The following is a 15,240-nucleotide window of genomic DNA, read 5'->3' on the forward strand; positions in this document are numbered from 1 at the left end:
AGTTGGAAAAATTAAAATAAATTTTTCCATTGTTTTCCATACGCTGAAATATTGCACTGAAATCATGTTTTGACAAGAGCAATTTACTTATAATGATTTACATATCAATTAGGGAAATTTATGGATTTAAATGTTACTAAAAACAATTTGAATATTAATAAATATATGGGTGTTTCAATAAAAAAAACTCGGTGGAAATTTAAGTGAAATAAAATGAATAATTGAAGTGATGTGGAGCGGAAATGAAGACAGTTGTTCATTTTCGGAACTACAAGAATCAACTACTTTCTACTATTTTAATTAATTTCTCATTAGAGTCCAGCTTAATGACCAATGATGCAAATGAAAAAGGAAAGCCGAAGGATACGAACCCACACAACCGCCATTATGTGACATGTTTCGCCGTTGTTAGAGTCTCTTCAGACATATCGGTTGCGGAGCGGCTTCGCTATCATCTAACTTTTTCCCTTTCAAATGCAATTTGTTTTTTTACAACGCTGAATATTTGTTCAATCCTTGTATGGCTTTCCTGACAAACGCTTAGCGTAGTCTTTGATTATTTTACTTCTTTATAAAGGAAAAATTGTTATCGTAATAGAAATTTGTAGATTCTTGCAGATTCTGGAACAGATTTCAGATTCCTAAGTAGATTTTTTCCGAAAGGGGAACACAGGCATGCAATCTGTTGTTGCTAACTTCATATTGTTTTATTCGAAAAATTGAAACACAACTGAAAGTATTAAGTAGAATTTTCTCTGTGCTGTCATCCATAAGCCTTATGCATTATTATCATCAACAATTTTATGCTCCACTACACAAGAGTTCGCGTGTCTGTTCGTATCTGTCTGTTTTACATAATATTTATGATATTTTGAAAATTTTAGTAATTCATTGATTCAGAAATATTTTCACATTTATATGTTAAAATTACATAGAGTCCATAACTATAACATCAACTAAAATTAATCACATTACAATATGTTTCCAGCTTTGCATGGACAAATAAAAATCACAGTCCTTCATAGTGAAGTAAAAGCGTTGGATGGAGGGTAACTAATAACAACCAAACAACAAATTTTAATATAATTGATTGTGGTAATATCGCATCACACAAAACATTTTTTTCTCTCTCTCAAATTATGGAACATATATATTTATTTGTGGATGTTCATATGTATGTAACTTTAAATAGTTTATGCAGTTGTGTTTTTTGCATTCAAAAATATTGGTTTAAATTGTGGGATACGCGCATTCATGGAAACAAGTTTTAAATACACGGAGAAAAAATAATAATTTTGCGGTACATTATTACCAAAAGAAGTTGAATGTGGTTTTAGAGGTTCCTACATAGAAAGAAGCGCACGGGTCACTATGACATTTGGACAGAAAGTGTTATTTTTTGCGGACTTATATTAATTTATATTTATTAATGAAAAGTCTTCAGACTTTATGCAGACTTGTCGGACTCTGAAAAAATCTGTATAAAGCCAGGATAAGGACGTCAGGCTTTTTGCAGACTTGTCGGACATCAAGGCCGAAACTAAATCAATCTGGACACAATGTGTTATTTTTTGCAGACTTATATTAATTTTAATTAATTAATGAAAAGTCTTCAGACTTTTTGCAGATTTGTCGGACTCTGAAAAAGTCTGTAAAAGGCCAGGATAAAAACGTCAGACTTGTCGGGCATCAAGGCCGAAACTAAATCAATCTGGACACAATGTGTTATTTTTTTGCAAACTTATATTAATTTTAATTTATTAATGAAAAGTCTTCAGACTTTATGCAGACTTGTCGGACTCTGAAAAAATCTGTATAAAGCCAGGATAAGGATGTCAGAATTTTTTCAAACTTGTCGGGCATCAAGGCCGAAACTCAATCAATCTGGATACAATGTGTTATTTTTGCAGACTTATATTAATTTTAATTTATTAATGAAAAGTCTTCAGACTTTATGCAGACTTGTCGGACTCTGAAAAAATTTGTATAAAGCCAGGATAAGGACGTCAGACTTTTTGCAGACTTGTCGGACATCAAGGCCGAAACTCAATCAATCTGGACACAATGTGTTATTTTTTGCAGACTTATATTAATTTTAATTTATTAATGAAAAGTCTTCAGACTTTTTGCAGACTTGTTGGACTCTGAAAAAATCTGTATAAAGTCAGACTTTTTGCAGACTTGTCGGACATCAAGGCCGAAACTCAATCAATCTGGACACAATGTGTTATTTTTTGCAGACTTATATTAATTTTAATTTATTAATGAAAAGTCTTCAGACTTTACGCAGACTTGTCGGACTCTGAAAAAATCAGTATAAAGCCAGGATAAGGACGTCAGACTTTTTGCAGACTTGTCGGACATCAGGGCCGAAACTCAATCAATCTGTGCTTGCTTTGATCGTTTTTTTTAAAGTACAATTATAAAGGAGAACGGCGGCGGTATTTCAAAAAGCGTCACTATGACATTTGGACACAAATTGTTATTTTTTAAACTGTCGTCATAACTTTTCCCACTTTCTCCCCGTGTTTCCCTTTAATAGTGTGTTATATGCAAATTCTATAGCTCATTTCATTTATCTCATATATTGTATTTTGAATAAGTACAAATGTTTTGTAAAAACATATGTTAGTCTCTCATGTATTTTTGTATATTTATAATATACATATATATGTACTTATGTATAATTTTTATAATTTAATTAAAATATTAACATTTATTCTACCGCTATTTATATGGTATATGCTTTGTTCTTTTTTCTCGCATTTACAGGAATGTCAATTTCAATTTAAAAATCGCCGCTGGAATTGTACAACAACAGAGGATAATACGGTGTTTGGTCCCATGACCGGTTTGGGTAAGTCACAGCAGTACAAAAAGCTAATTTACTTGTAAATATGGTAAAAATAAATTTGTGTTAAATGCTTGAGGCTACTATCTATTATACTGGGAAAAAAACAACAAGTTATGGAAAATTTGATGAGGATTTAAAACACGAGGGTAAAATATTATTTAGTTGGCCACAAAAATAAGGAAAAAAAAAGAAAACCTAAAACAACAAGGAGATTGTCGCTCGGTTCTTTTATTCTTTAAGATTTCTTTGAAGACACTTTTCTTTGAAATTGTGTCCCAATAAGGTGCAAATTATGCCAGAGGAAATTTAATTAATTTAATAGAAATATTATTCATTTAAAAAATAATAAAGTAAAGCCTTATATTTTTCAACAATGTTGTAGGTTGTCATTTGTAATCCCTCTTCAAAGCAACCCACTTCCAAGTTGTTATTTATCATAAAGCAACTTTGTCTACATTTTATCATCATTAGTCAAAGAGAAAACATTTTTCATATTTGCCTTTAATTTCAATGGCCTGTTCTAAAAATTCTAAAAACACAACCATTGTCTTTCCTTGAAAGGTTTCGTTTTAAGCCATCTGCTTAAAGATGTGTTGTGCTGACTTAAATCAATTTTGTTTTTATACTGTCATCTATCCTTGTAGAACATAGTAAAGAGGAACAGTATGTTGATGTTTCCCAAATTGTAGAACAGAAAAAAATATGTAATTAATGCATACTGGAGTAGAAAGAGAAAAGAAAGAAAAAGTGCAGTTATGCAAGTATGTAGGCTTCCGTCTTTTTGCAGACTTATCGGACTCAGAATAATGTCAGTTAAAAGCAAAAATAAAAACATCAGACTTCAGACTTCTTCAGGTTGTGTCACCATCTACAACCCAATACCGGCTGCTAATTTGCAGCTCAGCTTCCATGGTTGTTCAAGTCTATGACTTCCCCTACTAAAGCTTCAAATAGAGCTCGTGAAGAAGTCATCTAGAACTGATGAAAAGGGCTTCAGACTTTTTGCAAACTTTTCGGAATCGAAATAAAGCCAATTAAAAGCAAGTATAAAATGTCAGAATTGTCTGACATCTTTAAGCGTAGGGCCTCAACATATCGTCATAAAGTGTTCCCCATATCAAAACTTCTCCCTCTGTAGTTAAATGTCGGAAGTAGGTCTGATAACAAGAATGAGAGGAGGGTATCCATCTTATGTCTATCATGTAGTAAAAGTCTTCTTGTAATCTGCAAGGGACATCTGCAAAGTATATGCTAGACCATGTCTACTTTTTCTGCATAATCCCCATACTATACGTTAGTCGACGCTACTGTCATTTCATCTTAAAGCTAGGCATCTAACCCGAATAAGTCCCACAGTGATCTTCATCCCTAACTTGTCCAGTGAGAGAAGGGCAATTGGTATGCGTTGGGATATCCCAGGTAAGATTGCTTTGTATATCCTACATCCAGGTTTCATAATTTCATAATCTCAAGGTAAATTTAACGAAACGGTAGCCTAACGGATTCATCAATTGGTAAATCATTCGACTTAGAGCCACACCGAGTAAATGTATACGCCAATTCGTTTCCCATTGTAGCTAACTTCGACTTCTGATAGTGTCACCATTTACAACTCTTGACCCAACCGCTCGATTGTAGCTCAGCATCCATCGTTGTCCAAGTCTATGACTTCCCCAAAAAAAAACTTCGTACAAAGCTCGTGAGGAAATCGTCTTGAAGCGATGAAAAGTATTCAGAGCTTTTACAGACTTTTCGGCCTCAGAATTAAGACATTTAAAAGCAATGATAAAAACGTTAGAATTTTTGCAGACTTGTCGTACATCTAAAATCATCCTAGAATAGCTTAGTACATCCTTGTTTTTAGTGATTTCTATTCACTATCTGGACATAAAGTTCTCGCCTTTAATACGTGCGTAAACTGCCATCCTTACTACCCTTTTCATCCAAGTACTTTGGAATAGATCTTTTCTTAAAGGATGGAATGAACTCTATCTCCCTCTTCGACATTTTACGGTATTATTGCGTTTAAAAGTGATATGGTCATTACTGACCATAACATCACCATCCGTAATTAAGTGTTAGGAGTATGTCTGATAAAAGAAGGAGAGAATATCTATCTCATATCTATGTCTTCTTGTGTGCAGCGAGGGACAGCTGAGTCTACTTTGCTCGGACCTCTCTATACTTATGCAACTCCACATAACCTACAGTGGTCGAGACCTTCCCATCATCCCATCACGAAGCTAAAGATCTACCATATAGTGACCCGTAATAAGTCCCACGAGGATCCTAATCGCTAATCTGAATCTTTAATCGAATGAGCGAGAGAATGCAAATGGTTCTATGTTGGGATATACCAGATCAGATTGCTTTGGATATCCTACGCTCAGGTCCCATAAGCCATCTGCGCTGGGCCATCTCAACGCAGATCTCATGAAGTTGGTAAACTATTCGACTTAGAGCCATCTTGAGCTAGTCCAGCTGCCAATACGTTTCTGACTATTTGTGATCCACGACTTGAGAGTCTTTTGGACCGCCTAACTTTCGAAATATATAGTCACCGGTCCTGCGAAACTGATTTCAAATCCTCTAACCAACACTGAAAAAATGTATACCTATCTTTAAGCTTATATACCTAACATCTGATCCACGACTTGAGAGTCTTTTGGGCCGCCTAACTTTCGAAATACATATATAGTCACCGGTCCTGCGAAACTGCTTTCAAATCCTCTAACCAACTCTGAAAAAATGTATACCTATCTTTAAGCTTATCTGAATGTTCGCTTAATGGATTTTCGCAATAGACGACCAACGACAGTGTCTTCCTCCATCTTGGATCCATCTATGTATACGTTCAGAGGAGAGTTAACATCAGCTCAAATGCCTCTACTTGGAATAATTACTGAGGGCTAGTCGAACCTGGAATAGTTAGGCATGTTATCGCTTGTTTAATTACTGTTGCTAGATTCAAGCTGACTATTAACTAGGCTTAAGACATTCGCATGTCCGAAGTGTGAAACTCTCCACGTTCCTGACTCCAGAGGTTGGAGATCCAGCATCACGCTCAAAGCGGCCTGAGGAATACTTTTGGTTGCTCCGGCAATCAGAATACAGGCAGCCCTTTGGCAGATGTACGACGCGCCTGAACGTTTTTGGAATTATCTTCCGAAAAAAGTAGTTTCGATTGCTATTCGACTTCCTTTATGATTTTCGTAAAGATTTTTTTTAACTCGTTTCATTCAGATTTCGTTATGAATGCGGAGTAAAATATCGCAAAAAAATAGCTTCGAATATACCAATATTTTTCTTCCGATTTTGACAGGAATTCAAAACGGATCCGAAATGGGATATAACAACCGAAATTCGTACCGGTTTCACTACAATTCCTGAAAGATTAGTTTGCTATGCAGATCCACGGTTACATACAACCAATTTAAGTCCCCAACTATTGCCAATAAAGCTTAGCAGGGGTAGAGTGCAATAAGACTTTTCTTTGTCTGCTTCTTGATATTCCTCTTCAGTCCAGAGTTTCAAGAGAGGAAATTATAATTCCATTCCATAAAAAATTAGAAAGCGGAAATCGGGGAGTTTGCGCTTCCTGGTGAGTAGTCATGGTCCCATTGTCATGGTCCCAACCTGAAAGTTGTACCAGAGCACCAGCTGAGGGTCTCATAAGATTGACTCAAATTAACCACTTATTAGTCAGCATAAGTCGCCACCTCAACTTTCAGTTGAAGAATTTCATTTATTACCAGAAGCCAAAATACGGGCGAGACAACTGCGCCCCACCGGTGTATCCCAGCTTATGTGCGAATTGATGATCCTGCTCTTCAGCATATCATAACGCCATTGCCTTGGTGAGCCTGAACCAACTTTAAATGGAAGGTGTTTACACCTGAGAAGTTTTTGGTGATTCTGAAACTGCAATGTTTTGAGAAGAAAAAAAAAACAAAACAAAAACACAGAGGGCTTTTGGAGGTCCCCACCAAGATCCATGCAACCGGGAAAATGAACCACTGATAGTAAATGCAGAGTTGGTTCAAGTACAGTCGCTCCGACTAGAGATTTGGGATCATTAGATAGTACCTTACAGTTTTATTTATTCCCTCTATAGACTCACTAAAGCTGACCCAAGACTTTGGCTTAATTTTCTTCATTTCACGTTCCACTTTTAACGCTACCTTCGGTAGTAATGAGACTTTAGCCTTAAACGTTTGCGCTTTATTTCAATTGAGCTTTTTGAATTTAGTTTTTAATTTTAGTTGGTTATTTCGATCATTTCTATGGTGCGTATGATTTTTTTTGTCATTGCTAATCCACACTATGGGACAAGTAGATGATCTTATAGTTGGTGAATACATTGATTGTAATTGGCATTTTGCAAAAAGAATATTGATGTTTTTTTCAAATACCCCCCAAAACCACTGTCGCAATTGTCCTTAACAGATAAAATGCCAAAGAAACCAAACTAAATGATTGGAGCAGGGGGGTGGGTGGTGGTAGCAGGATAACCAAAACCAAGTGTTGAATGTTGTGCTAACAAATATTTCATTATAAACAGTCTTTAGCATCACTCAACTTAATTAAGACTGATGACAATACTCCTCTCATGCCGTTCAATGTATTATCCAATGGGGCTGCTGTTTTTCTTTTTCAAACTCCGAAAAAGTTATCACAGTATGTTTTAGTATTTTGTTATGTTTACCATTACTGGCAACAAAAGGAGAAGATGTTATCAAACTCCTTCAATATCCTTCTATCATCTAAGCATTGTTGTTGCTAACACGACGACCTCCTTCACTTGATTTCACTTAAGGTTGCTGTTATTGTTTTCATGTCTGTAAAGTTTACTACACAAATTATTTGTTACTGTAATGACTGACTACTGCTGGTTGGAGTAAAGACTTTGTGTTGTTGTACACACACACACCAACACATACTTTCCGAATTTGTATATATTTTTGAAGTATCATTGTTTACAATGTTAAGGACTCTGCGTGTCATACTATAAAAACAAATTTATCAAGGAAACGGATACTGTAAGAAAAGTTCAAGTTTGCATTGTGCGTGTGTATGTGTGTGTGTCGGTTAGTAAAAAGTTGTCATTCAATGATGTTTTAGTTATTGCTGATTTTTCAAGAGATTAAATATAAAGCAAACAAACAATGTCCTGTTGTTTACATGTATCCTGTTGCATGAGACTTCTGTTTTTGCCAATATCATGTTGCCTGTATTGGAGTTTTTTTTTCTAAGCTGTATTCAATGGCTCTATGTTTGGCATTAGCTATTTTAGAGAGAAGAGTTTAAATGTTCTATTCGATTAGGTTAATAATTATACCGAAGAATTTTAAAGTCGCTTTGATTCAAAATTTTAAATTACGCTAATATATTAGAATATTTAGAGTCTGTTTTTTTATGTCGATGAGAAAATGAAAAACACCCAAACATTAATAGTCATAAGATTATTTCCTTCAAAAGAGCTCACATAAGCACCCTTTATTTCAGAGAGGGTCTACAGAAGCGCCCTTTCTTTCAGAGAGGGTCTACAGAAGAGCCCTTTCTTTCAAAAAGGGTCTATAGAAGCGCCCTTTCTTTCAGAAAGGTTCTATAGAACCGCCCTTTATTTCAGAAAGGGTCTTTGAAAGCACCCTTTCTTTCAGCAGGGATCTTTAGAAGCGCCCTTTCTTTCAGCAGGGATCAATGGAAAAGCCTTTTCTTTACGAAAGGATCTATAGAAGCGCCTTTTCTTTACGAAAGGATCTATAGAAGCGTCCTTTCTTTACGAAAGGATCTATAGAAGCACCCCTTATTTTAGAAAGGGTCTATATAAGCACCCTTTCTTTCAGAAAAGGTCTATGGAAGCACCCTTACTTTCAGAAAGGGTCTATGGAAGCACCCTTTCTTTCAGCAGGGATCTTTAGAAGCGTCCTTTCTTTCAGCAGGGATCTATAGAAGCGCCCTTTCTATACGAAATGATCTATAGAAGCGCCTTTTCTTTACGAAAGGATCTATAGAAGCGCCCTTTCTTTAAGACAGGATCTATAGAAGCACCCTTTATTTTAGAAAGGGTCTATAGAAGCACCCTTTCTTTCAGAAAAGGTCTATGGAAGCACCCTTACTTTCAGAAAGGGTCTATGGAAGCACCCTTTCTTTCAGAAAAGGTCTATTGAAGCATCCTTTCTTTCAGAAAGGGTTTAGGAAGCACCCTTTCTTTCGGAAAGGGTTTATATAAGCACCCTTTCTTTCAGAAAAGGTCTATGGAAGCAACCACTCTTTCACAAAGGGTTTATAGAAGCATCCTTTATTTCAGAAAGGGTCTATAGAAGTACCCTTTCTTTCAAAAAGGGCCCATAGAAACAACCTTTCTTTTTGAAAGGGTCAATAGAAGCACCATTTCTTTCAGAAAGGGTCAGCAGAAGCACCCTTTCTTTCAGAAAGGGTCCATAGAAGCACCCTTTCTTTTTGAAAGGGTCTATAGAAGCAACCTTTCTTTCAGAAAAGGTCTATAGAAGCACAATTTTTCCTGAAAAGGTCCATAGAAGCAACATTTCTTTCAGAAAAGGTCTATGGAAGCATCCTTTCTTTCAGAAAAGGTATATGGAAGCATCCTTTCTTTCAGAAAAGGTCTATAGAAGCACCCAGTCTTTCAGAAAGGATCTATAGAAGCACATTTTCTTTCAGAAAGGGTCTATAGAAGCACCCGTTCTTTCAGAAAGGGTCTATAGAAGCACCCATTCTTTCAGAAAGGGTATATAGAAGCACACTTTCTTTCAGAAGGGGTTTATAGAAGCACCCTGTATTTTAGAAAGGGTCTATCGAAGCACCCTTTCTTTCAGAAAGGGTCTATAGAAGCATCCTTTCTTTCAGAAAGGGTCTATAGAAGCATCCTTTCTTTCAGAAAGGGTCTATAGAAGCATCCTTTCTTTTAGAAAAGGTCTAAAGAAGCATCCTTTCTTTTAGAAAGGGTCTAAAGAAGCACCCTTTACTTCAGACAGGATCTATAGAAGCACAATTTCTTTCAGAAAGGGTCTATAGAAGCACCCTGTACTTCAGACAGGATCTATAGAAGCACAATTTCTTTCAGAAAGGGTCAATAGAAGCACCCTTTACTTCAGAAAAGTTCTATAGAAGCACCCTTTACTTCAGAAAAGTTCTATAGAAGCACCCTTTACTTCAGAAAAGTTCTATAGAAGCACCCAATCTTTCAGAAAGGGTCTATATATAGAAGCACCCTTTCTCTCAGAAAGGATCTGTAGAAGTACCTATTCCTTCAGAAAGGGTCTATAGAAGCTACTTTTCTTTCAGAAAGGTCCATAGAAGCACCCTTTCCTTCAGAAAGGGTATATAGAAGCTACTTTTCTTTCAGAAAGGGTCTATAGAAGCACCCTTTCTCTAAGAAAGGTTCTATAGAAGCACACTTTCTCTAAGAAAGGTTCTATAGAAGCACCCTTTCTCTAAGAAAGGTTCCATAAAAGCACCCTTTCTTTCAGAGATGGTCTATAGAAGCATCCTTTATTTCAGAAAGGGTCTATAGAAGCCCCCCTTCCTTCAGAAAGGGTCAATAGGTGCACCCTTTCTTTCAGAAGGGGCCTATAGAAACACCCGTTCTTTCAGAAAGGGTCTGTAGAAGCACCCTTTCCTTCAGAAAGGTTATATAGAAGCTACTTTTCTTTCAGAAAGGGTCTGTAGAAGCCCCCTTCCTTCAGAAAGGGTATATAGAAGTTACTTTTCTTTCAGAAAGGGTCTGTAGAAGCACCCTTTCCTTCAGAAAGGGTATATAGAAGGTACTTTTCTTTCAGAAAGGGTCTGTAGAAGCACCCTTTCCTTCAGAAAGGGTATATAGAAGCTACTTTTCTTTCAGAAAGGGTCTGTAGAAGCACCCTTTCCTTCAGAAAGGGTATATAGAAGCTACTTTTCTCTCAGAAAGGGTCTATAGAAGCTACTTTTCTCTCAGAAAGGGTCTATAGAAGCACCCTTTCTCTCAGAAAGGTTTTATAAAAGCACCCTTTCTCTCAGAAAGGTTCTATAAAAGCACCCTTTCTTTCAGAGATGGTCTATAGAAGTATCCTTCATTTCAGAAAGGGTCTATAGAAGCCCCTTTCCTTCAGAAAGTGTCTATAGGTGCACCCTTTCTTTCAGAAGGGGCCTATAGAAACACCCGTTCTTTCAGAAAGGGTTTGTAGAAGCACCCATTCTTTCAGAAAGGGTCTATAGAAGCAACCTTTCTTTTAGAAAGGGTCTAGAAAAGCACCCTTTCTTTTAGAAAGGGTCTAAGGAAGCACACTTTCTTTCAGAAAGGGTATATAGAAGCACACTTTCTTTCAGAAAGGGTATATAGAATCACCGTTTTTTAGAAAGGGTCTATAGAAGCACCCTTTCTTTCAGAAGTTGTCTATAGAAACACCCTTTCATTCAGAACGGGTCTACAGAAGCACCCTTTCTTTCAGAAAGGGTCTGTAGAAGCGGCATAGGATCCTTCTTGAGGCAGAACACCTTTAAAAAGCCATCCAATGGTAGAATACCATATAAAGGTCTTCTTGAGAAAGGTGACCTCTAATAGGTTTTATGAAAAGAAGACCTTTAAGGGCATTTGAAGGGCAGAAGTCTATCTAAAGGCAATATAATAATATAATTGCTCCACAAGCATCCCAGGCGCAAAAGGGGGAGAAGTATCCCTTTTCCCTTGTCTAAAGGCAATAGACCTCCTAAATGACTTCTAAAGAAAGGAGAATTCTTAAAAAGTCTTCAAAAGACTGAAATTCTTTTAATGGCTGAAAATCATTCCACGGTTATTTTTTAGAACAGGATAACTATTTTCAGGGAGTAAATCCAAAAATTTTTTGATTGTTGTTCCCCCAAAACAAATTTTAAATTTTGACGAAGTAGCAGAGACCCACTGATTTAAAATCAAAATATTATATAGAGGTCCTTTGCTCCATTTCCTTTGTCACAGGCTGAGTAATATTTATCTATATTTTTTGCTTTTTTTAATGAAATTTTCATTAATTCATCATTTGCTATGACAACATTACTGTTCAATTCAGTTGCTTCTTTTACGTTTCGGTAATGAAAAGACCTAATTAAAATGAATATGGAAGAAGTCCTTTTAAATGGTTTGTTTTTTTTTTTTGGTAATATTCATGAAATATTTCCATGAAAACTGAGTAGCTTCGTTTGCATACAAGCTTAAGGAAATATTATGAAAATAATGATTATGAAAACTCAAACATATATACAACGACAACAGCTGTTGTATACCAAAAACTAGTAGAAGAAAAAAAAAAGTAAAACAAAACATAAGTCACCAACATTTTCATAAGCTATGATGCTAACCGCTGATAAACAAACATCTTAATAAAAAGCATGGGAGTAAAAACATAAACAGCAAAACATGGTTAGAATTCTAAAAGAAATTTTTATGGTATTCTATTTTCACTCCTTTACCCATTTAACATGCTGTTGCTGTTGTGTTGCTAGTTCTTGTTGTTGTTTTGTTTTTCCTGGTACCAAGAAGTAAATTAATTAAAAATTTTCTTGGTATTGTTTGAAACTATGAAGACGGAGTAGAGGATGTTAAGTTTTGTCATTGTCATGGCAAAAGTCAAAGGCCAGTCTGTCTATCTTTACAATTCTATTACTAACGCTTCTTCTAGCATCTTTTGCTTTTGTATAACAAAACTTATCCATTTGAAATCTTCCAAAATGGCCAATTAAAATAATGTTGTTCAGCCGTTTTCAAATATTATATTTTTCTTCTTCTGCTTCTACTTCTACTTCTCATTCAACTCAAGTTAAACAAAGTTTTGTCAAACTGCTATTACAGTAAGCAGTCAGACAGACAACCAACCAAGCGACCAACATCGTCATCATCCAAGCCTTTCTTTTGACCAACTTATAATCACTTTGCCCCCTACCCTTACTTCTTAATGTGACAGATGGCCGAATGGGGAGGGGTGAGGAAACCTTTAACAACTCCAACTTTTCCTGCAAAAATACAATTTACCAGAAACGTGCCAGTCTTGTATATTTATTTACAAGTCTCTTTCTTCTTTGAAGCATCTTGACTTTGGCTTTTCTTCCATTTGCAAATAACAGTCGACAAGCAAGAGATAAACATTTCTGAAACATTTTTTTCTCTAATAAATTAAATCAATTTAGATGCTACCTTAAGATCAACAACAGCCTCAACCACAATGTCATTTTATTTGTTTGTAAGAAAAGTTTTTTTCTTCAACTGCCAGAGATACCTAATTAGTGATTAACATTTAACTTGTTTGGGAAAATAATCTTTACCCTTGGGTCAGGCGTAAAAACAAAGAACATCTACCTGGTTTATCAGTAACTTAAATACCAGCAATTAATAAACACCTTGTTTGGCTTGTGATTGACAATGGATGGAGAATAGCAGGATTCGTCATTAGGGGATTATTTTTATCGTCAACAAAGGACTAATGAATGGTTGATTTGAAAGTTTGTTAAAAAAAAGTATTTATGAAATATCTTCCCAAAAGATAAATTTTGTGCTAAAATCTAATAAACTGACATTCAATAATATTAATTAATTGAAGTTTATTAATGACCATAATGATAAAGGTCTTTTACTTGTAGAAATGCGCTCAATTTGACCCTTAAGACATCTTAATAAAGAAGTAAACGATTTTGCTTGGAAACCGCAAGTCCTATCTACATGGGACTAAAGAAAATGTTGCAGCAGTGAAAATTCTCTACAAGAATGACCTTCACGATTTTTTTCCTAGGTCTTACCATTTTTGAGGTATAGAAGTTCAAATTTGGACAATGTACTGACTGTATTGCCTTCTTATAAAACGATGTCAAGTACGGTGCCCCTTAACTAACTTTGAATGAAAACCGCCTACACCGGGGAAGCTCTTGCAGATTCTGAAACAGCAATGTTAATAGATGAGAAATATCCAAAAACAAAAAAATCCCTGGAGGAATTTTTAAATACATAAATCGCGGTGAAAGTTCACATTTGTAGGTTTATTTCAGGTTTTAAGGATTTTGCTTGGAAGCGGTAAGTCCTATAAAAATGGGATTAAAGAGAATGTTGTATAAAAGTCTATCTTGTAGAGAATTTTCACTGCTACAACATTTTCTTAAGTCCCATTTCGATAGGACTTGCGGTTTCCAAGCAAAATCGTGAAAACCTAAAACCCTTAAAAATGTGAACTTTGACCGCGATTTATTTGAAAATCACACCGCCAATATTTTTTGGTTTTTTGATTTCTTATCTATGAACATTGTTGTTTCAGAATACGCAAAAACTTCCCAGGTGTAAGCACTTTTCATTCAAAGTTAGGTAAGGCGCACCGTGAGAAGCTTTGGAAGTCACAGATTCTGTTTTTGGGCCTTGGTGGGGTAGGTATCATGAAAATTGGACAGACTCAATCAACACAGTCTACATCAAAAACAGGTAAGCAAGGCATTTAGCTTTCGAATATAGTCGGAAAGGGGTAAATACCCTACACCACTACCCCTGCGCATAAGCTTTTCTACTTATTTGACTTTTAGTAAAACAATTTGCACCGATTTAAAGCTCAGAAGGTCCTTATTAGCTTCAAAGCTCGGCTATTTGTTATTATAATTATACCGAACTTTTAATACCCACTATCATAAAATATTCTGTCCACAATTTTATGTGGAGATATTTTATGACCACGGATATCCCAAATGCCTAAATTAGGTCGGAAAAAGTCTCTAAAAATATCTTCAATCGGGCCACACCTTTATATGGGGAATATGTCAAAGTGTGGACCTATGTCGATAAATGTTGGTGGAGAATTTGTTTGTGACCACTGGGATCCTCAAATGTCAAATCACAAATTTCCGAAAATCGGGAGATGCCGTTATATGGGAGTTATACCACAACATGGAACTATGTTGACAATTTTTGGTGGAGATGTTTTGTGACCTCTGGGAACCTCAAATGTCAAATTACCGATAGTTCGGCCAACAAATGTTGCTAAACTCTTCAAAACACCGTTACATGGGAGTTACACCACAACATGGCCCTATGTTGACAATTTTTGGTGGGGAAGTTTGGTGATCACTAGGAACCTCAAATATCAAATTTCAGGTAGTTCGGTCATAAAATTCAGCTAATATCTTTCAAATGCTTTAAATCGGTAGATACGAAGGAAGAAGCTTTGGGATCACTGAGAACCACAATAGTCAGGTTACAGGCAATTCGGTAAAAAATATGGGTACATGGGGGCTACACCAAAATATGGACATATGTTAAACATTTTTGGAGGAGAAGTTTTCTGATCACTGGGAACCTCAAATGTGAAATTACAGATAATTCTGCATTAAGACCATTAGCTCTTATACAAGACTACCTTCTGATCTACTATAGGAAGATCTTA

At 35.8% G+C, this 15,240-nt stretch overlaps 1 protein-coding gene across 1 annotated transcript in view; it reads left to right on the forward strand.

The window, feature by feature from the left end:
- Wnt5 (Wnt oncogene analog 5) overlaps positions 1 to 15,240 on the forward strand; it is a 649,366-nt gene that overhangs the window by 512,263 nt on the left and 121,863 nt on the right. Inside the window, exon 6 of the mRNA XM_073990191.1 lies at positions 2,773 to 2,857. Within this exon, the coding sequence (XP_073846292.1) occupies positions 2,773 to 2,857 (85 nt within the window). The remainder of the gene's footprint in view (positions 1 to 2,772; positions 2,858 to 15,240) is intronic.

The sequence above is a fragment of the Musca autumnalis genome, unplaced genomic scaffold (assembly GCF_047663935.1).
Source record: "Musca autumnalis isolate F117 unplaced genomic scaffold, ASM4766393v1 scaffold_5, whole genome shotgun sequence".
Lineage (NCBI taxonomy): Eukaryota > Metazoa > Arthropoda > Insecta > Diptera > Muscidae > Musca > Musca autumnalis.